Source organism: Chlamydotis macqueenii, chromosome 3 (genome assembly GCF_036417535.1).
Source record: "Chlamydotis macqueenii isolate bChlMac1 chromosome 3, bChlMac1.mat, whole genome shotgun sequence".
Taxonomy (NCBI): Eukaryota; Metazoa; Chordata; class Aves; order Otidiformes; family Otididae; genus Chlamydotis; species Chlamydotis macqueenii.
Window position 1 is genome coordinate 27,370,873 of NC_141558.1, and position 22,790 is coordinate 27,393,662.

General features: G+C 39.8%; 1 protein-coding gene across 4 annotated transcripts; it reads left to right on the forward strand.

The window, feature by feature from the left end:
* Positions 1 to 174: 174 nt before the first annotated feature.
* On the forward strand, positions 175 to 22,483 carry BEND6 (BEN domain containing 6). Of its 4 annotated transcripts, none has more exons than XM_086744747.1 (10): positions 175 to 311; positions 2,491 to 2,622; positions 12,885 to 13,113; positions 13,225 to 13,370; positions 13,878 to 13,976; positions 14,358 to 14,535; positions 15,958 to 16,175; positions 17,522 to 17,714; positions 19,387 to 19,525; positions 22,053 to 22,483. In XM_086744747.1, the coding sequence occupies exons 3-10, from the start codon at positions 12,918 to 12,920 to the stop codon at positions 22,318 to 22,320; spliced, it is 1,437 nt and encodes a 478-aa protein (XP_086600873.1). In that variant the 5' UTR covers positions 175 to 311; positions 2,491 to 2,622; positions 12,885 to 12,917; the 3' UTR covers positions 22,321 to 22,483. The 4 variants fall into 4 exon arrangements, with proteins under 4 accessions (XP_086600873.1, XP_086600876.1, XP_086600877.1 ...); XM_086744750.1 differs by having other exon boundaries at positions 22,104 to 22,483; XM_086744748.1 differs by having other exon boundaries at positions 196 to 311; positions 2,525 to 2,622.
* Positions 22,484 to 22,790: the final 307 nt, after the last annotated feature.

Consider the following 22,790-nt stretch of genomic DNA (forward strand, 5'->3'; position numbering starts at 1 on the left):
TCCTATCCGCGCCCGTGCGGCAGCCGAGAGCGCGGCGGGCTCAGCGCCCGCGGGCACCGGCGAGGCGGGGCTGGGCGGGACGGGGCGGGCCATGGCGGCCGGCGCGGGCACGGCACGGCGGGGCGGGGCAACAGGAGGAGGAGGAGGAGGAGGAGGAAAAGGGTCGCGGTCCTGGTACCGGTCCCGGTCCCGCCACCGGCGGGGAGGAAGGAGCACGGCGCAACCCGGCGCAGCGGGGACTTGGCCGAGGCGGCCGGTGACATCACGCGCTGGAGCCGCTGCAGAGGGAGGCGGAAAATGGCTGCTGCCAGGTACCGGCGGGACACGCACAGACACACGCGCACACGCGGCGGGAAGAGGGGCAGCGAGGCCGTTGGGGAAGGCGGGGAGCGTCGGTGGCTTTTCCCGGGCAGGCGGGCCCTGTCCGCGGGGAAAGGAGCGGGAAGCTGCCGCGAGGGGAAGGGAGCGGGAAGTGTCAGGGCGAAGAGATGCCGACGAGGCGACTCGGGCCCTCGCGTCGTGCCCACCCGTCTTTGCGGTGCGGGGATTTAGGCTGCGAGTGACTGCGGGAGAGCGAGCACTGGCCCCGGCGGTATGTAACTTGCAACTCGCCGAGACGAGAAGCTGGCCGGTGCGGGGGCCCTGCTGCGGGAAAAGCCGCGACAGACCCGCGCCGTCTGTTACCCCCCCTTTCCTGCAGCAAAACTGCAGCTCCCTGCCGCGAATGTCACCTCCTGGGCCTGGCGTCCGCCGCCTCGCCGGAGCTGAGGCACCACGTAAAAACGCTGGCGTGTGCGGGCTGCTAACGCAAGGAACAACCGGAGTTCACCTCTGATACTGCCTCCGTAGCTGTGGCTGCGATGGTACTCCGTACTTTCAAAGACTGTCTCGGAGGTCTTGGGAAACGCAGTTCTAAACTCCCTTGTACTGCTTAAACACACACACACACACGCAAAAAAAAAAAAAAAAATCACATGCTGAAAATATATCCAGGTAGTATCTTGCAACGTTGTGTTTGCCTGTGTTCCTAGGGAAAAAAGTTAGGGCTGACTTGTGATGAAATTCTTGCCCTTCTTCATGCACCTTCGATGTGAGCACATAAATTTGAGGAATGTTTCTGAAACTTTGTAGAAATAATTACAATCTTTCTGTAAACACTCGAATAACATTGAGATGTTACTGCTTTATGTGACTGCCAGAAAACTATATAGAAAAGCATATGTGCAAATTTAAGTCAAACTACGAAATATGCAAGCTGGAAGGACAGAGAGGGAAACATACCTATGGCAGCTTAAATAAGAACGGGAAAAATTATCTCTAGAATGCTAAAATTCATTCATTGCTGAGATAATAACATTGTAACTCTTGACCGTACCCTTAATGTTAGGGAAATCCATTTTCACTGAAAGATTCTCTTGATACCAGGTTGGAGGAGCTAAGCGAAGAAAGGAAAAAAATGTTGGCTTTTAGGTCTATAATATTTTATCCCGGGAATTTTGTATCATTTTCTACTATACGGCAACATAGTGAGCCAAAATAGTCTGTCGTATTACGTGTGAAATGGAAAGTTGCTACATTGCAGCCTTTGATTTAAAGCTTTCCCTGACTGCCTAGGAACTGATAAATGCTATGAGGTTGCATTGCATCACATGGTGCGATACCGAAATCTTTCCTAATACCGCAGTACACTGCAGTAAAATGGTTTTAATGCAGATTACCTGGAGATTATTCAAACGGTTCATGTTACCTCACCACACCGTGAAGCAAATCAGTGCGATCCCCCCGGCAACACACTGCCCTGCTGCAGCGCTTCACTGCAGCGTGTTGCAGGAGCAGGAAACTTTTCGACACCTTTCGCTCTGCACTGATTTATTGTTTCAGAATGGGATGGTAGAGGAAATGTAGGAAATGTGGCCGCATGGTAAATTCCAGAGGGAATGGTTATTTTCACGTTGTTTTTTGGGTAGCAGTGCATAGAAAACATTTGACTGACAAATCTCCAATGTTAGCTCGCTAGTTTAAGGTTTATAGCTTTTCCTTTCTAAGACTTAGAGCTCATTGGTGTTTTGAGGATAAAATTTTGCCAAGAGGATATAATAAATTTAATGACAACTGCTTATTTTATATTTTTTTTCTCAAAAGCAAAAAAAAGAATACAGCTTAGTACAAGAAATGCTGACATGCATGATTTTTCAGAGAACTGCTGCTCCAGGCTTCTGACTCAACTGTCTCACATGTGTACCACTGCTGCTATGGCTTTCTTTGTATTCATTATTGCTCTGTTTGTTAAATGCCTTGGGGTTTGGTAGTGTGGTTAAAATAGTACTTCCATGGTGAATAAAGTTTAAGTTGCTGAAGTTATTTCACATTAAAAATATGCAAACTATATGTGGGTAGATTTTTTTTTTTCCCCCTCCAGATAGCAATAAAGATAAATTAAAAGAAGGGGTTTTTTTGTGTATAGCATTTTTAATATAAGCTTCTTCACAGAATGTTTTTCAGGGACCTTTTCTTAAATCTTAAGGATGATAAACAGAGAAGAGAAAAGGAATGAAGAGAGAAGGTTAAAACAAAACCGTTGGCTCTCAGCTGAGATTTGACCTCAGAAGGAGAATCCAGGAGGTGAAGCTATTTCAGAGAAGAGGAAGTAAAAGAAGGTAATGAAGTCTTGACACTAACAGTGGCAAGAGTTTGTGGAATGGCAAGGCAGGTCAGAAATAAGATCTGAGTTGCTGAGAGGCTGAAGCAAATCCAAAAGAGTTTTATAAGCTATGAAGGCAGCCTTCGACCCTGAAATAAGGGGTACTGCTGCCATTTCAGGTTATGCTTGATGTGGCCACACTTTTGCAGAGACCTGAGAAGATGGGAGGTAGTGTCCTGCAGATGCTTGTGTTGGTGGGAATAACAGGGAAAGAGAGCAGCGACAAAGTCACAGACATAGCTGAAGCTTTCAGCAGGAGGCTCAGAAGCAGCCTTTTACTTGAGCGATAGTGAGAGGGGAGGTGATGATAGGTACTTGGGCAGAGGAATGAAAAAGAAAGTTCTGCTTGAGAGACTCCGCAGAAAAGAGGTGACCAGCAAATGTTTTCAGTGGAAAGGGGCAGGACAGGAGGGGAGGATGTTTCTCTGGTTGGAGTCGCTCTTGAATGAAGTTGTTTACCTGTTTTCCCAAGTTGCACAAGGGCAGGGAGCAGCATGGAAATTATGTCAAAATTCCTGCAGTTTAATGGAAGAGTTGAGCAGGGAATGTGTTGTAGCAGCAGCAACCCTTTTGCAGGGAGATAAGATTTGCATTGACCTAAAATATTCTTTCACCCAGTCTTTTATGATAACATGTTCTGACTTAGTAGTCTTGCCCAGCAAGGCCGAAGGCAGAAGTACTCTCTTCCCTTACTCTTGCCCTGTACACAGAATTGCAGTACAATCTATGGACTAGTGCATATTCCTCCATAATTTATGTGAGGTTCAGCAACTCTTTTTTCAATTAAAAAAAAAAAAAAATCCTAGCTAGGTGCTATAGATTAGGCTGAAAGGAGAGGAAAAAAAATTATGATGGTATTGAGTGGAGAAACTGTGTCTGCAGTGATCTGCTGACCTCCTGCAATGTGAGCCCTGGGATTCAAGGGCACACCACAGCTCTGCAAAGGCACCTATCTGCTCCAGCAGATTCAGGCCCTGTGGACCTCATTTTGCAATTATAAGACTCCCTGTATCAGTGAGCCGAAAGAAAAGGTCACATGCTAGATCTGGTGATGTGGACGTAAGAATAGGAGATGATACATGATATGATTTCAGAAGAGTTGCTGAGTAACTGAAAGAGTAAGATCATTTCCTTTCACTGGTATGTAGGTATGCTTTAAGGACTGTGTTTCTACTAATTAATTTTAATTAAATCAAATATTCTGCTTAAATGACTACTTAGAAGGGTTCTTTAATAATCTAATAGTTATTAACAAAATATTTGGGTTTTTTTTTCTAATCAAAGAGGAACCAAAGTAAATACAATAAAAACCAAAGAAGCAAGGAAAGTAAATACAGAAAATATCATAGCATCAGAGTATTACCAATGTCAACCAATGAAATTACTTTCCCCCTGAATATTCTACCTCACAGGTTACGTACTATCCTCAGTGTGCTTTCTAGCAGTTTAAGCATGATGTCTGAGAAGATGTTGTGGGAGTTTCTGGTAGATGATTAAACCTTATGAAATACATTCTTCAGCTGAAAGAATAATAATTTTCAGCTTGATATAGGCATCATATTTAAAAAAAAAATCTGTTAGGTGTAATTATATGTTCTGAATTCAGCAAGGTTATTGCAAATCTTTGTTCTGCAAAATCTGTTAAATTGTTTGCTCCATACAGTGCTTTGTATGTTTGGAAGGCACACTAGCATTAGTTAATTCTCCCAATATCCTTGAAATTAGGTAAATTTGCATTATTATTTCAGATCTTTTGAAAAGGGAAGCTAAACTGTAAAGGTTATTCAATGTACCCAAGATCAAACTGTGTGATTCCAGTGCTGTAGACTAGACCCCTCCATGACTGGAACATTTTGCCATCTGCCAGTGTCTTAGGTGACCATGTAAAACCAAATTCCTGCCTGCTTTATATATGTAAAGGTAACTGTCCTTACTTTGCAGGTTCATCAACTCACGCAACTTGCATGTTTTGATTCCCTCTCTTTATTAGACTGAATGTAAATTGAATGGAGCATGAGCCGTGCAGTCATGCACTCACAGCTTACAGTGTTGCTGGAAAAATGCTGGCAGGAGTTCTGTGGGCATAAATTGACTTTGCAGACAGAGAGGCTGATCTTGAGCCTAGATGGAAATATACTGCTAAAGCTCCTATGGCTTTTTTAAATTTAATTTTATTTTTTTTATTTATTAAAGCAGTGATATGCCCCTTTGTCCTTGGTTAACATTTGTTCTGTATTCATTTTTGGCAGTGTTTAATGTAGCAGTTGTCAATCTGAATGTAGCCTTGCATCCCAGAGGGAATTGCACTTCATTAGTATTTTATGTATATAATTGGAAGTTGCTTAAGGATTGTTTCAGACCAATATACAATACTGGTCTTTCATCTTTTACATTAATTTATAAAGTTAGATTGAACTGCATACACTAAAAAGACATTGAATTTTACATGACAGAAAAAAGATAGCTCTAATAAGGTTGCAGGTGGTTATCCTTGCAGAGAAGATGCCTTTTTGTCAGTTCTCCTACGTGCATGCAGAACTACTCTTATCTGCAGTAATATTCCCCGGAGTAAGAGGGCAACGTATATGTCTCTTGTTCTAGCTCATGACCTTTAATAGTATTGCAGATTTTTTTTTTTTTTTTTTTAACTGGAGATCATCAAGTTCATTCCCTCCTACCAACATGCCACAAAACCAGAGCAATTGAGGAAGAGCTTTGGAGTAAAAAAGCAGACACTTTGAGTATTAACCAGGCATGACTTTTAATCTATCATCACTCAGCTATGACAGCCAATAAAGACATGAGTAGAGATAGTTAAGATGCCGCTAGATTATTAAATACTGACCAGAGCTCAAGCCTGGAATTTCCTAGCTGCTATTTTACTCTATACTCTTAGAGTTGGAGAGAGAATGTCACTGACAGTAATGCTTTGGGGCAGCACAGCTTATCGAAAGATAGCTTATGCCACCTTACAAAAGGAGTAAGATGCCTCCTCTTATAAATTCTCACACCAGCTTACCAGTAGGTTGGTTTGAACAAGTCCAATTTGAAAGTACATTAGTTGCATATGGAAAGTATGTCTAATATTTTTTTCAGCCTTCTAGGAAGAGTATTTGAGTGCTTGGTTGTTGCATAGATTAAGTGCACAGTTTTTTCACCTCGGCACAAATTTGCACATGGTCAGACTTTCCTAAATGATTCTGCCTTCCCATGAATGTCTTTAGAGAAAATGAGTCAATACATCACTGGTCTTTAACCTTCATAATATGGGAGCTGTTAAGCTGTATTGTGTTGAATTACCCAAGCCACATCAGAATGAGTGCGGCCAAGTGTTAGACTCCACAGAACCACGCTGACGTGTTTCTTCTCCCAGGCTTCTTACTGCTTCTAAGAGTTTGGATACATTAACCGGCGTGGAAAGAGCTTTCATGTGACTATTCAAATTCCTGTAGTTTAGATATCTCATCCAGTTCAATAAATAAAATTATTTTTGTTGGTCTGTATATTAATACATTCTGTTGTGCATGGCATTTGGAACAAGCAAGTGAAAGCGGGTATTAGTTTTCCATCTGTCAGCTGTGAAATAGCTATTTAACAAAGATACTAATCTATGATGTAGAATTAAGATAACTTCCTGCATCTTGTTATTTGGCATCTCGTTATCTTCATGTGGATCTTGCACTAAGTGTGTGATTAAAATGCAGATAAATAAATCTATGTGGTTTATAGGCATGTGAGGTATCTAAGCTCCTATTTAAACTCAGCTCAGTCATTAGGGCCTAGAGAACAATTCACCTCCCTAAATTTATGTGGTTAGTGCCATTTGAAGGAATCACCCTCATGAGCCTAAAAGAGGGTCCAGGCCCTACATGAGATACATGCCCATCAGAAGAGGCAGTTGGAGGACAGGCGTAATAATTTATGGTATCTAAGATTGCACCATGCATTTGTTTTTAGGCAACTGAATTGAGCCTTAGAGCAATTGAAATTAGCTGAATTGCTCTCCAGGGAGCTTTAATTGTGTTTAACAGGGGCTTGACTCTCACGACTGTTGGAGGTGCTCAAGGCTGAGACATCTCCAAAGGGCTAGCAGTTGTGATTGATAAAAGAATTGTGGGAAATTTGCACTTCTGGAGTAGCAGTTGAAGGCTAAGTGGAGTACCAGAGGACACTGGTGCTAGACACCTATGTTTAGGAAGCCAAATTGATCCTTCGATCTCCAGTGATTACAGTGATAACTTAGATACCTGGTGTACAAGTGATACCTGAATGTAAGCATCTTGATCTAGAACTGAATCTGGTCCTGACAGCCCTATAACAATGCCAGGTTTCTATCCTGAAATTTATTAAAATGAAAGCCATATTTTAGTGTTAGTTGAATTAATTATTAGTTAGAAAAAAAATTAGTACTTCTAGACATACTAAATGTACTTGCTTAATGAATTCATTATTCATCCTATCCTATCACTCAGTATTGCAAATAAAATTAATGGTTTGATGCAAAGATCAGAGTTTTTCCAATACACTTCTTCAAGCTTTTGATATAAGCCACAGTCCTATCAAGGGCTTTGGTATATTTAGATATTAATGTTCTTCTACAGAACTTCCAGGTTGCTAAAACTCACAGCATGAAGGGGACTACTGTGAAAAATAATAATGGCTTCGTTAATTCCTTGGGCCCCTCAAATTGATTTTTAGCATGTGATACAAGGTATGAGCCAACTTCTGCAAGTAATCCTGTGGATTGTAAATGCTGGTGAGGCTTTGAAGTCAAGGAGATGATCTGTGTAAATAAGGGCAGAAGATGTTGCTTTACCATGAACAGCATCACTTCTTGGAAAAGTGTCTCAGATTATTTCATAGCTTGTCCTGCCAGGATAGCGATCTACAGTCAGGAAGTGAGCTGTTGGATATCAGTAATAAAAACCATGTAGTTTTATCCTTCCTTTGGAAGACAAGTGGGATCATTTCTGTGCATTTATATTCTTTAAACTTGCAGTAATGTTCTGATAGATGCTCCTCCAGACTTCTAACTGAATTTGGAACACAGTGATACTGATCTGGAAAATCTGTACTCCATATTTCTCAGCTAAGAGCAGCAGATTTGTGCTTTCAAGTAATTTTTTTTTTTCCCATAAAATGACTAAGATATCACACTGTAAATCTTTTGAACAGTACCAACACTTCTGCATTCTTACAACAATGCCTGTTTCCACTGAAATTATTAGTAAATCTTACATTGGTTTCAGGGGAATAAGATTAGAACCCACAACAGGGCATATAACATTGAAATAGGGTCATGTTTTTCATAATATACTTGCTACAGGGAATTCTGAGACTTAAGTGCAGCTCAAGAGTTTTACACCAACATTGTATTTAATGTCCTGACAAGTTCAAAGTAAAACGCCACAAAGTAACACAAACCAAATCTGTGATTACCGCTCATTATGCTGAACTGGAAATGGAGAGTTTTGAGTGGGGTAGATTAATTTCTAGCCCAATGAAGGTTGTTTTTTGGTTTTGTTTGGTTTTTTTTTGTTTTTTTTTTTTTTTTTTTTTTTGCAAGGGAAACCTGGATTATCTAAAGCTGAACTTAGAGGGTAGATAATATAAACTTAGTCCTTTATTATGGGTCTGTGTTGCACGGTTGCGGTGCAGCTTCTTCTTTTGCTAACATCGGCGGCAAAGCCTTGCTTTAAGTTGGCAAAATCAGACCCATTGAGTGGGCCTACAATCTCACGTTGTAAATTTGTAATACTTTACACTGTGTTTACTGAAAGGAAAGAGAAATAATGATCTCGGCATGCCATCTGCCAACTCTCTGGCTGAGTGGAACAGACTATGTCAGTCAAAGGGTGAGATATGTCTTTAAATGAGTTTTGAGGGTTTGTGGTGGTTTTTTTTTTTGTTCTGGCTTTTTGGGTTGCTTAGTAACACTATTCTGTGTGCAAATTTGTAGCATCTGTGCAGAATATGAGGTGTTAACATGTTTGTAAAAATTAAGAGTCCAATTGATGTTTCCTCTGCAGAGCTTTAAAATTAAATGGCTCCTTCTTTTTTTTTTTCTCCCTTCTACAAATTGCCTACTTTTAGAAAGACTGAAGACAAATCTGTCAGAACAGCAAAAAATCATAAATTTCTATTTCAGTACTCCTCAAATAAGTAGCTAGTGTTTTCAATTGGAGAATGTAGCAGAATTAAGTAACTTGCACAACATAAGTGGCTTTCAAAGGTCCTATAATTCTGTCTCTGTGGTTAGTAGCTGCACACAGGGTAGCGTCTGTGAATGATTATATATCTCCCAATTAAACCACTGAACAAAGCACTCAGTGTCAGAAATCTAACTTGATGACTTGCAGAACTGTGTTAGGAAGATTTAAAGCAGAGAACCAGATACACTTTAACAGACTTCGTACTCCACCCTTTTGGCTCTTCATAGCAGGTGGTCTGCTGGCATTTATCCTACCATTCAAAATCTATTAAAAAATAGAAAAAGCTAATATACAACGGGTTGGATCAAGCCAGCTTCTATAAGGAGGCATACCTACCTCTGTATAGTCACTGATTAGCCAGTGGAGAGACATAGGCTCTCCCAGACAGTAAGTCATCTGTTGTCTTTTAGAGATGTGTCTTAGGGTGAGATGAATCACCTCTGTTTCTATGGTGACTGAGCCAAACATGGCTAGACAACCTCTCACTTTTAAGGCAGTAAAAGTTTGGTAAGATTAATCCCACCCCCCAAGATTTATTTTTTTTTTTTTTCCCTGATGATACAGTACACTTTCCCTTTGATCTGTTTTGGCAAAGAAAATAATTTAGAGGAAGGCATCTGCACCAGTCCATACTCAGACAAGGTGCACATTGACTCCAGTGTGAGAACTGGGTGAGAAAACACTGCAGGACGTATCTTCCAGTAAGAGAAGTATTTTAGTCTTACTTTTCTTCATTAAAGACTTCTTGTTCTACTTTTCTATTCCCTTTAATCGCTGGCTAGAGATGATGCCAGCAGACAGTTAGGTATTATACCCAGGGCCCATGGTTTGTCACAATAAGTTCTGTGGAAAGACACAGTTTGATTAATGTCTGTCAGGGGAGCAGAAGCCATAGCTCCGTAACAGGAAAACACTAACAATCAACTATTGCACTCTTTTCCTTTTATTTGGCAATGTAAGAGTTTTGTTATTTTTATGCATAACGCAAAGCAGATGAGCTGATGCCCAGCAGAGCCGCAGGAGAGGAGAGGGGACCTAGCCAGTCTCTGCTGCTGCCCCACAACTGCTTTCCCATCCTGGTCCCTTCAAAAGCAGCAGAAGCAACAGGATTGAGCACGAGCCTGGGAAAGGTCCCAGGAGGCTTTCGGGCTCCTGCCGAGAGCTAAAGGAGTGGATCAACCCCATTCATCCCCCCATGACTATTTGTGAAATCCATTCCTTATTTCTCTCAGCATCCTATGTAGCTTGTATTTTAACTTGGCAGCTGGTAAGACTCTTGGTGAAATCAGTTTATCTGTTTACTAGCTTACACCCTCCCACCATAGGCAAGAATCTTGACAGCTCCGAAGATCTTTATAGATAACATAGACAAACTGCTGAGCTCTGAGTCCTGCCATAACCATGGTAAAAATTGTCCCTAGCTTTGAATAGTGGGATGGATTTTTGTGGATCCAGGTGCCTGTCTAGCGTAAAGACTCTGCATGGGATTTTGGTGGCCATGGTCTTTACAGTGTCTACCAGCGGCACCAGGCTGCTGTTGTGGATCCTGAACATCAGGAAATCCATGTCTTCTGACTTCATTAAGCTGTATAACACGTACACAAGTCTGATACCTTCCAAAAGCTGTTGCATTTGCTACCAATGCACAAGTGTTGGCACAGTGTGGATGTGAACAGCCCCGGTGCCATGGGGAATCATCACTCAGCCTCTGTGCTGGGAACAGCCTGTGTATTCAGTGCATCCCTGGAAGTCCCAGCCTGGCTTGCAAACCCTGTACAAGCACAGACCACAAGCATGTCCATGGCTCGGAGAGTATTTGTCTCAATACAAAATGAGAGACAACATACAAACTTTTAGAGGACTACAGGGAAACATTACAGAAATATAGAAGTCAGTCAATCAGCTGTTAGTCTTAGCACACTGGCAGCTCAAACGTTGCTGCAATTCTGTTGATCCTGTGTGGGCTTTTAGGAGGGTAGTGAAGCAGCTTGCAACTGCCAAGGGCCAAGGAGGGGAAATCTCAAAGTACTTCATTTGAGAATTGAAGAACTGGGTGATGGGGATTGCTCAGAGTTGCTGGGTTGATCAGAGGTAGAAGTTCACATCTTTGTGCCACATGAGAAATGTTAAGCTGATTAGGGTATATACTCAAAAGCATTTTGAAAAAGAAGGAAGAATACTCATGTCCAATGTGGTTGCATGCACCAGCTGTTTTAAATCGGGTATACTGTTATTCAGACAAACATACCGTTTCCTTTTAGACCTCACCTATCCCTAGTGAGCTCAGTGCTCAAATTTTTCTTCCTTTGGGTTCTGCTTTGTCTATATGTTTATTCATCTGAATGATCCCTGTCTGTGGTATGAGGATCCACTCGGCATAGATTGGTGGCAGAATGAGGCCTTTGGTGATTCATGCTAGGCTTAGATATTCAGGCTGCATCCTCTCCCGAATTTACATGAGATGGATGATTCCCGGTATTTCCAACTCTATTTAAAGAAAATTAATGTGTATTCTTGCAAACACAGTCTCCTTTCTTTGGCAGGGCAGTACTTAACAGGCCTACTGCTATCACACTCAACACATTCTGCATAAAAGCATGATTTAATACTCTTTTTAATGGCGATTTCTTAACGCCACTTGCCTCATTGTACCAGTAAACACTTGACAAGAGAACAGCTATCTTTCACAAATTGATAAGTTCACCCCTGTGTGAGAAGCCAGCTCTGTTGATACATCGCACAGACATGGTGAATAGTGGTGAGCTGGGCTTCTCCAAATGAATTGACATTGCTTCTTAGAGCACTGCAGCCAGATTTTCTCACTTTGACATAATAGCCCCATGTAATTCTCCTTTTCTAGCTCTGAGTTACCTTTTTGACAGCTTCTGCATGAGGCACTAGATCTGCTTCTGACTGATTGAGGCCAAGTAAATCGCAAATCACGCTGTCACATCTGGGAATTCATGAGTTTTCAGCTCTATAAAAGTACTTCACCTCTATGAGCTGACAGGCTAAACCATATGTTGGAAAGAAGATCAAGGTTTGGCAAAATCATATCTGGTTTTATCTGATTTAATAATTTTAAAGTAGAAAATATCTTCTCTCAGTATAATGGAAACACTTAAATGAACCAGTTACATTTCCAGTAGAGTTTAATAATGTATGTTCCATTTCACACTTTCATGTTAGGCATATCAGCTTAATTAGAAAAATAAAGCACAAAGTATGACTTGTTCCCTTGTCCCAGTGTAGAACTTCAGTGCTTTAAAAAGGCCAGAAATGATGCTTTGCTTCAAAAATATTTTAATGTAAGCAAAGGATTTAGGTGTATATTTGGATCTGGGTTCTCCTTGTTGCTGTTATTCTTCATGAAGCAGCCCAGCTCTCTTCCAGTCCTCAGCCTGTCATTTCTTTTGTACGTCAAGTTTTCCACTGCCAGAATGTGTCATACCTCATCCAGTCAGTTGTCCTGGGTTGTTTTGTGTCTGCAATTGTACACCTTGCTGCCCGTGAGATTATTCATACAGCACTGGAAGTCATACATCCCTTTTAATAGCATGTAGAGCTGGTACCTTCCCTCATTCTAGGAAAAGTTAGCACACCTGTGTTTTTTAGTCAGAGGCTGGACTGCAACTTTTATTGGGGCAAATGTAGTAGTAATAGAGATCCTGGGCAGGAGATTAGGCATGGTAGTCATATGGAAGCAAGGGTTCCAAGTGAAAGCTGTTTTCTGTGCGTAGTTTTGGAGGCAACTGTCTGATGCACATGTATTGAGCAGACCAACTCCCATCTTTCAGGGGAGATATAACATGCTGCTTGGCTAGTTTTCACTTCCTTATCCAGGATATTTTTATACAAGGTAATTACCAATATCCAGAAATAGGAGGGTTGTTTGGGGCTTTTTAAAGTATTCTTGTAACATTTCTGAGGCACGACATGGTAACAGCTATTTTTCCTGTGACATCCTGCAGGCAGCGTGTGTGTGACAAGAAAACCACTTAACAATGAAAAAATTCACTCTCTTTGATTTTGTAAATGATAATTCACTGCAAATTGGAGAGACTTCGTGGATACAGGACCTTCCCAGTGATGACAATGAACTAGAAAGACTTCTGAAACCAAATGAGCATGTGCTAGTAAACTGGCCCGTGGGAGAAAGAAAGACAGAAAAGCACCTGGTGAAAGTTGTGTACATGAGTGGTGAGTGCAGTGTCAGAGCATTTGTCTGATATGAAATTTTAATCTAATTGTAAGATATTGCTACCTAATTTTCTGTGCTTTTGCGTTTTTTTTTTTTCCCCATCACTTCAGATGACCCTCAAGAGCTGGTGGAAATGATGCAAAAGATATTACGAGCAGATGAAATTACAAAAATACAAGTCCTTGGTAAAGGCAAGAGGAAAAGGATAGAAATGATATTCTCAGAAAGTGAGGATAGTGACCTGGATAAAGAAGAGGTGAGTTTCTGTCTTTATGTGCCTGACCTTCGGTAGGGCCATAATGGAATGAAATGGACTGTAACTATTGATTCTTCACAATATAATACACAGAATATCTATAGTGAAGGTGGGAATACAGGCAGTCTTCACATGGTACCACAGCACAATAACCTGTCAGAGTAATTAGTTAGGCAAATAGAGTTTGTCCTTTGCTATTTAAAGAGAAAAGTGTTATTCAAGACTTTGATGCTTTGTAGTGCCATTACATTACCTCCCATCAGACAGAAATCTGACCACTGCATAAGAAAGGGAAGGGACCAGCTTTTCTGAGGTTTGCATTGTGCTGAGATCTGCAGTGACAAAAAGGGAGGGCAAGAAAACATAAATCTTAACAAAAAGTTACAAAAATATTTTTCAAGAATACTAATCAAGAATGTTAAGTGAATAAAAGTTTATGGTCTACTATGAGATACTGCAATGAAAGGCTCTGTCAGAATGCAAAAGCACTATTATGCTCATTTACAGGGGAAGATGATGAAGCATATAAAAAGAAAGAAATCATTGCAGGCATCTGCTCCTGCCAACATCCTAAGTCAACTTGAAACATCTTTAATTAACAAACAGGTAAACATGTCATCTTCAGTAATTTTAATGTATGAAGCAAAAGCAAACTGAAACGTATTTGTTTAGGGGGACGTAAGACTTTTGTCGTAGTGAAGTCAATGGTTCTAAAGGACGCTACCTTAGAAAACTGGTGAATGGAGAACAGAGAGAGAAGCACCCAACAGTTACCTATTACACTGACATTTAATTATTAATTTTAATAGGAATGGTAATAGCTATGTTCAGTAACAGCTATTATTAACATGCACTGAGTCTGTTTACACATTCTGTGTAAAAGGAGAATATTCTGATTTAGCCAGATATTTTAATGTTAGTTTTAACGCTTTAATTTTATGTTGTTGTGGCTCTAGATAGCACCGTTGTTTGGGTTTTTTTTTTCAGAGAGAACCATATTCAGGAAGCAACTTTCTGTACAGCGAAAGTAGCAGTGATGATGAAGAGCCTTTATTTCAACTATCCAAGGTAGAATTGTGTGCCAAAATAAAAAGTCTCAAGAGGAAGCTGACAGACACTATGAGAGAAAACTGCCGCCTGAGGCAGTCCCTGGTGATGCTTCAAGGTAAAGTCAGGGGAAGTATTTTGACGAAGGGGAAAGCCTGAAGGTCACGAAAAGCTGGATTCATAAGAGGCCATTTGGATGGGAATTATGGATGCTCAAGCACCTGACACGATCAAGGCCTACCATTAGCATCAAAGTCTTTGATACATGGCAACATTTAATTCCAGCAGCACTTAGAAAAAACTGTCTTACATGGAGGCCATGCAAATCATAGAGTTAGAAGTGGAAAAATCTATCTAAATCCTGTCAGTTGTTTCCAAGAGAACCTTTCAGTACGCTGTGTATAACCATCGGCTAAGCTCAAACACTCCACTGACCAGTCCAACTAACGTTACTCAAACTACTGAAATTTTATTTATTCTAGAATTATTTAATTTCTAATTACTTCAATAATTCCTCATAATGTTAGTTCCAGGTACAACAATTTTAGTTCTTTCCCAGAGATGAATAATTTTGTTCTTTTATAAATGAATACTTCATCACTTAGTGATGAAGCCCCTCTTACTTGTCTCTGTCCCTTAGTCTGGGACAGCCAAGAGTGAATCAAAAATTTCAAAACATTAGTGAACATAAGGTTTAAAGAGGATTTGTTCCTTCCTTTGCCAGCCTCATCATACCATCCCTGACAGCCTAGTGTCTCTTTTTTTTATTGTCATACAATTTTGCAATTGGTTTTGTGGCCCACCTGATTCCATTCCATATGTTATTCATCTTTATTTGAATCATTCATCTCCACCTTTCTGAATGTTGTTTTTAAACATTTTGTTAGTGTCTGACAACTTTTCTTACACATTTAGGCACATTTGCCTTGCATCTTAAGTACTTTTATTAGTCTTTTACAGTATTTTCTGTAATTTAGTGATTCTGTATCTTGCTGATTCTTCATCCCTTGCATCCTTTTTGTTCTGAATTGACTCTTCTTAATGGACTCAATAAAAGTTTATGTTTTAATATTATTAATTTAAAAGATACTCTCTATAGATTAAAAAAAAGGAAAAAAAGTCTATACAGTCTATGAAACTTCTTTGAAGCAAAAAAAAAAAATAATCAGACATAACATTACCTAGTCCATACTCAATAGCTTTACAGACTTGTAGAGATTTTGAGACAGCGAAAGGAAAAAAAAGAAATACCCTTCTTAATGCCATGATGGGCGTAAACTAATGGTTCCTCTTAGCCTTGCAGAGAACTGATCTATTCTATTCTAGGAACAGACGACAGATCACCATGGGTGGAGACTCAGCAGAATGGCAGGAAAACATTTGAGAGAATAGGAAAAAAGTATGTTAAAGTGTCTTTGCTGACTACTTTGACTCTTTTGCATTATGACAGGAATCTAATTGCAAAAATGTACATGCTTATGTAATTAGAGTCTGAAAGCTTCAATTACTATTCTGCCCCTCACTTTCCATTTGACTTCAGTGTTGCCACAGGCTGTCACCCATTTTGAGGAACTGGTAGGGATGGCTGAAGCACTGCTCAAAGGGGGAGTGACATCATCTACGTCCAGTCTGCATCCACATGGTGTTTGGAAAGCATCTAACAATCCGTTAGCAGATTCATATGCAGCTATGCATAGTAACTCCAGCTCACCAATAACTTTGAATGTGGAAGATGAGGAGCAACAGACTGAAAAACAGGTCAGTTAAAAAACAATTTCAGGCATAAAATTTAGAACTTTACACCATACAAACTTTACACTGTACAAACTTCACTGTTATGATATAAAAAATATAAACGATAAGCATCACTGAAAATAATTTTATCATCATTCAGTTGATGACGTGACTAATGAGCTCCTTTTGTGTAGAAGGCTCTTTCCATGAGAAACACTAGACTTAATTCAATGTGCTTGTACACTCTCAAACTTGGTTTGATTTTGGTGGCTTTGCACATCTGTGATTAAGGGCAGAATGTGGATGCATGAAGAAAATACTGAGATCCAGAGATAACTTCCAGCCTAATGTTTTGGATGCCAAAGGGGAATAGTAGTGTTTCAGAGATAATCTAAGAAAAATACCAGCAGTTTGTTTAAACTGTTAATAAGTAAATGGAGAATGGTATGTTTCTGCTCTTGTTCCAGATACTGGACAGCAATTAAGTAGAAATAAATATGGATACTGAGAAAAGATGTTCCCCTTTGCATAATTGAGCATAATTGAGAAATCTGAGGCACAGAGGCTGTACATGAAAAATGTAAAACCCAACCAAAAGACTTCTAGCTTCTGCATTCACAATTTACATAAAAATTCTTATGCACTGAGTCACGCTAGTTCATGGAAATCATTCTCATGTGTTTTCATGGAGTCCTAAAAACCAAATAAATTAATTAACAATTATCAAGGTATGATGTTTTGACTGAATATTGCAATACAAAAAATTTGACCTAAAATGTCCAAAGAAATAAAAAGACCTAATTTTCTAAGCAACCTAGCCTTACTTAATTGAGGTAGCTCAAAATAGCCCATTAGGAGAGTTGAAATGCTTAGGCAGTACAACTGCTGTGTGCAGAAATTGCTCTCAAAGCCCAGGACCAGATGTCACAGTTCTCAGGGCATGTCTGCTCGGAGGCAGGAATATTAGCTTGGGCATAGTGCCATGCTCCCGAGGCTGTACAGAACCCACGCCAGAACTGGACCACAGCCAGCCTGCATGCAGTGCAAGCAGCAGGATTTAGATATGTCTGAACATGCCCTGTCTCCACTAGTGGGTAATAAGGATTGCTTGGTGAAGTGTTTGCTAGGATGAATAGGGGTCCTTAGTCTGCCCCACACTTGCTTTTGAAAAAAAAATCAACCTGCACGTACAGTTGCAAACACTGCATGGTGTGCAAGTTGACCATTGATCTCAAGCACGCAGTTTGCAGAGATTACTTTTGAAATTGTGGTTTAAAAAAAGAAATTAAAAAAAATATTTCAGAAGTAACACTATATAATATTTCTAGAGAACCGCAATAGTTATGCCTATGATCAATTTTGTTTTCCAGTTCAAGATCGAAAAGTGGCAGATTGCACTTTGTAACAAGAGCAAACCTCAAAAGTTTATAAATGACTTGATGCAAGCACTTTATACACATGAATACATGGCTACACACAGCCTGACAGGTGCAAAATCTTCCTCTTCAAAGGATAAAGCGGCGAAACCAGCTATGAATCAGAATGAAGTTCAGGAAATCATAGGTGATGGCTTGTTAACATTACTCAATGTGGCACTGACTTGACAGAGGGCTTTCTCTGAGGGAGGGGCTCTAATGCTTAACAGCTGCTCTACTCAGGTGATGTGCTGTTTCATATTTCCTTCTTCGGCTATCTGCTTTTTTAAACCATCTGTAACAAATACTGTCAGTGAAATGCTAAGTAGAAGTATTTCTATTGAGTGAATTTTGTGGGTTTTACTTAAGTGGCTACACAGGGACAGTGATATTGTACTTTTTTTAGCCTTTGAAGGGTTAATCTACAACAATCAAACTTGGAGCATGATGACAAGGGAAGGCAAAGAGAGGACGTACTGGGATCAAATTTAAAATTATGTCTGCTATATTCTGAAGTTAGTGAATGTTATGAATTCTGACATTTTAAATAGTGCTGGAGGCAAAATGAGACACTAAGCATAGAAGACAGGAATAGTGATCAGAGAAGAAAACAAAATTTGTTTCATGCTAAGGTTTAAGGCAGAAAATGTTTTGTGCATAGGAAAGCTAATAATTTCAGATGATAGTAGCAGCTTTAAAGAAAACAGTATTTTGTGAGCACATGAAGCCTGATTTTTATTGGATTTACACCTATAGCTTAATACTGGAGCACCATAGCTTAAATTCCTGTACTAGAATTTTTCCCCTATTGCCCTTCCCTGGAATTTCCCCAGTTCTCTCAGTTCCCTTCCCAGCTTAGCTCCAGTTCCTGTAACTTGGTCTAGTTTTGTTGGCCAGCAGTTTCAAAAGTTATCAGTTGCAGAAACCTCTTTTCCTTAAGAATCTAGATAGAGAAAAAATCAAGAGAGAGAAAAGGAAAGAGTGTGTAAGTTGGTGAAAACATGTTTAGAGGTGGTAAGATGAGACAATTTCAGAATGATGTAATCAGGACACCGAATACAGCATGCTGCGGAGAATTCAGTGACAAAGGGGAGCCTATAGAGAAGTCAAGTAAGTTTGTTAAGGGAAATGAGGACACTCCAGAATTCAAACAGAAAAGTGTCAACATCATACAAGAGAAGAAAAAAATAAGATGAAAGCCTGGGAGTTCTAGGACTGTAGAAAATTACTTAGTAGATCAGATTATTTAAAGAAGATGGAAGCTGTAAGATTTCAAAACGAAATGAAAGGCGAAAAAAATCAAGGGAAGGGAAGATGATGGAGAAGAAGAGAGCAGGAGTTGCATTCCTGATGCTGAATCCTGTTAGGTTTATTGCATTTAAAAAAAAAAAAGTTAGCCAGGAAAAACAGAAAGGAAATGCTTGGGGAAGGAGGCATCAGCTGCAAATGAAAATTGATGAACAAAAAACTGTAAGATTCAGAGGCGTGAGGACTGACGAAGATAGCAACAGGACCCTGTGATCAAGAACAGAACAAAGGGAGAGAGGATGAGCAAGCACAAATCACTCACTATAGGAATCCCCTGTGGCTCTGGAGCTCTGTTTGAGTTTGCCAAGAGCAGGCACAGCAACATGGAAGGCACAGAGAAAAGCAAGAGCTGGCGCAAACAAAATCTATGTAGTGTGTGAAGACAGCAAAGTAACTAGAGCTGAAGTTGAAGTAGCTGGAAATTTCAATAATGCAATAAACACATTTTAGATCATACATCTGTGGCTTCCCTGATTTGGAGGCCTCATATATATCATCTCTTTATTTTGCAGGAATCACAAAACAGTTGTTTCCAAATACAGATGATGCTTTAATTAGGCGAATGATGGGACAAAAACTGAACAATTGCACCAAGAAGCCAATTTTAAGCAAAGATCTTAACTCAGGTGCTTTTCAAAAGCATAGCTTTTGGTAAGTCTTTAAAAAAATGTCTATTTCCATATATTACCCTGTAGTAACAAAATATAAAAGCAGTTCTTAAAATTACCATGAAGATACATGCTCATGTATGCCTTGCCAAGTAGGTAATATTTTTTTAACCTTTTACAAAAAGTACATAATACAGAAGCAGTCCAGCTTAACCTTACAGCACAAAAAAAAAAAAAAGTTGTTCATTCTAGACAAAGCAGCACCAGGCTATTAGATTAGAGGAAGAAAATACAGAAGTAAACACATGCTGTTGCTTCGATCAATATGTCTGGTTTAGATTTGGCATTATTTACTTTTCTTATTATTCTCTGTAGGTCCTGCAGAGACCAATTAATTCCATTTTCATGTCACCTGTTGTGCCTCAATTAACCCACAAATAAAGATAAGGAAAATCACACCTCTTTTGTACCTACTGTTAAAAATACTGTAGGAGAACTAAATTAGCAACCTTTTACTGCCAGCAGAGTCTAAATTATTGGGGCAGAGGAACTATTAAATAACATCTTGCTTATTATGGGCATTCCTACCTTGTGAACAAGACTAGTCTGACATTGCTGAACTCATCCCTGTCGTCAGTGAAGCCAGCTATTTGCATAGTACTGTTTCCATATATACCAAACGCACATATTACAGAATAGTTGAGGTTGGGAGAGACCTCCGTAGATTGGCTAGTCCAACCCCTGCTGCTCAAGGCAGGGTCACCTAGACCAGTTTGCTCAGAGCCATGTACAGTTGGGCTGAGTATCTCCAAAGATGGAGACTCCACAGCCTCTCTGGGTAACCTGGGCCAGTGCTCAGTCATCCTCACAGTGAAAAAGTGTTTCCTGATGTTGAGATGGCACCTCCTGTGTTTCAGTTTCTGCCCATTGCCTCTGGTCCTGTCACTGGGCACCACTGAGAAGGGGCTCCATCTTATTTACACCCTCCCATCAGGTATTAATACACATAGATAAGATCCCCTTGAGCCTTCTCAAGGCTAAACACTCCCAGCTCTCTCGGCCTCTCTTCAGGAGCAGGATAAGAGATTAACAAGGAACAGGGTAAGAGATTGGAATCAGTGACACAGGGAGAACAGATTTGTCCTTACTTAGACTTTCCATACTGAAGTAATATTTTACTTCTTCCTAGTTCAGTTATCTCGTGCATGTTTTAAAATCCATATTTGCAACCGTAAGGCACTTTATAACAATAACAATAAAAACCAAACAGAAACACTCCAAGATATTTGACTATGTTACAACACAATTGTTTGACAAGTAGCAGTGCTTTGCTACTAAAATTCCTCTCTAAGCCACCTGGAAGTACTCCGTGGACCCCCAGTGGTCTATGAATTACTACTTGAGAAATACTCAGACAATATCTATTGGAAGAATCCTCATACATAGGTTTTCCCATCTGGAAACAATAAACAAATGCACCAGCCTGGCTAAAATACAGTTTACTATGTTAATGCTTTTCTCCTAGAGATGAGAAGGCTTCATAAAACAAAAATCCTCTGTATTTGCAACATACCGTGTGCATTGATTCACTGTAGTATTTTCCCTTGTCCTTGACACAGGTGGTAAAAATAACAGCACAGAAACACAGTCTCTGTTTTCTTTGAAAGTATTAAATCTTAAATATATTATATTTTAAATCTTTTACTTTCATCAGATGAATCTATAAATTTTGCTAATTCCTTCTCATGTACAGACACAGTATTCCTGAAACTTTGATGCGAGGATCTTGAGCTAGCACTATAACAATTCTGGGTTATTTCTTAATACTGCCTACAGACCTTTCAATTTAAACTTGATGTCTTAAAAATGTCTTTATGTCTGAGATTGATAACTGCTTATGTAAAACACAGTCCAATATCCATTGAAACCAATGCAGATATTGCCTGCATAGTCTCTCTTGAATGGATGCTTATTAGAATGTATTTATAATGGATTCATTTTACATCTGTTCAGAATTTCCTCCCTGAGAAAGCATTTAAGCACCTTGTAAATAATCAAGATAACAGTGGTGATTCCCGTAACTTGAATGGTAAGAAAATTAGGAGAACTCTCTATAAGAAAATTAGGAGAACTTAAAAGTGCTCACAGTCTCACCATTCCTTCTTCAGTTCACCTTCCAGCAATGAAGTACAGAGAGGGGTCAAGAGAAAATCCTGTTGTGCAGTACCTTTAGTAACAACTTACACATGAATTAGTAACTTTTAAAACTGGTGATACTGCAGTTTTGATCTCCTCCCTTGCTGCTCCTCCTTCCCTGCCCACCTCCTCTGCCTTTCCCCAGAATATGATTATGATTCAAGAGAAGGACTTTAGAGTCAAATCCGACGAGACAGAGAAGTCACCATCTCAGATCCATATGGCTGAGGTAAAACAAGGAAAAGGGGAATGTGTCAATGAAGAAAACTAGCTGACTAGCTTATAAACAAACTCTGCTGCTCAGAAACTAAGAACAGTAGTAACTGCATGTTTAATGTTGGTATCTCAAGCTTAGTTATAAATTGTCTCAACAGTGGTTCAACAGCCGCTCCTCAGGGCATCATCTCTTCTGCTGTTCCTCCCAGCACACAAAACCAGCAGGATGAAAATTCACCAGCTGTTAATGCACAAATTCAGCAAAGTGACAGCCGTCAGACTCCGCCACCTCCCACCACACAAGGTCAGCAGGAGTGCTTCAAACCCACTTCTTCTAAGATGGAGCCTCAGCTCGCCAGAAGCTCACCAGCGCCCTCTCCCAACCAGGGTTGCATACAGGATCTCAGGAATTCAGAAAAAGAATAACAGAAGGTATTACATTCCAGATCAAATTCTCAACGGACATTAAGGAGTAGCATAAAATAAAAAATAAATAATATTTAAATGGGCCTAGCAACAGTGAACAGAGATACTGCAAGCAGAATAGAAGCCTGAAAACCATTTTCTCAAACAAATTAAAATCCCACAGCATAGAAAAAAAATGAAGGCATATTAATATCTTTGGCTTTAAGATATCATTGAATATTTGCATGTTACACAGTAATTAAAAAAAATATAAACTTGTTCTGAAGCATATCAGGAGAGTTCCCCTTAGTCAGAAAAAAAAAACCTATTATTTAAAGTAATACCAAAAGAATGTGTAAGAGGAACTTTAATCCCCCTGCTTTCACCTTGACAGCTGATGGAAAATGGCTTTACCAAGCAGAGAAAGCTACTGAATATTAATACAAAAAAGATATAGAGGTATGAAAAGATAATAGAAAAATTTCCTGGTG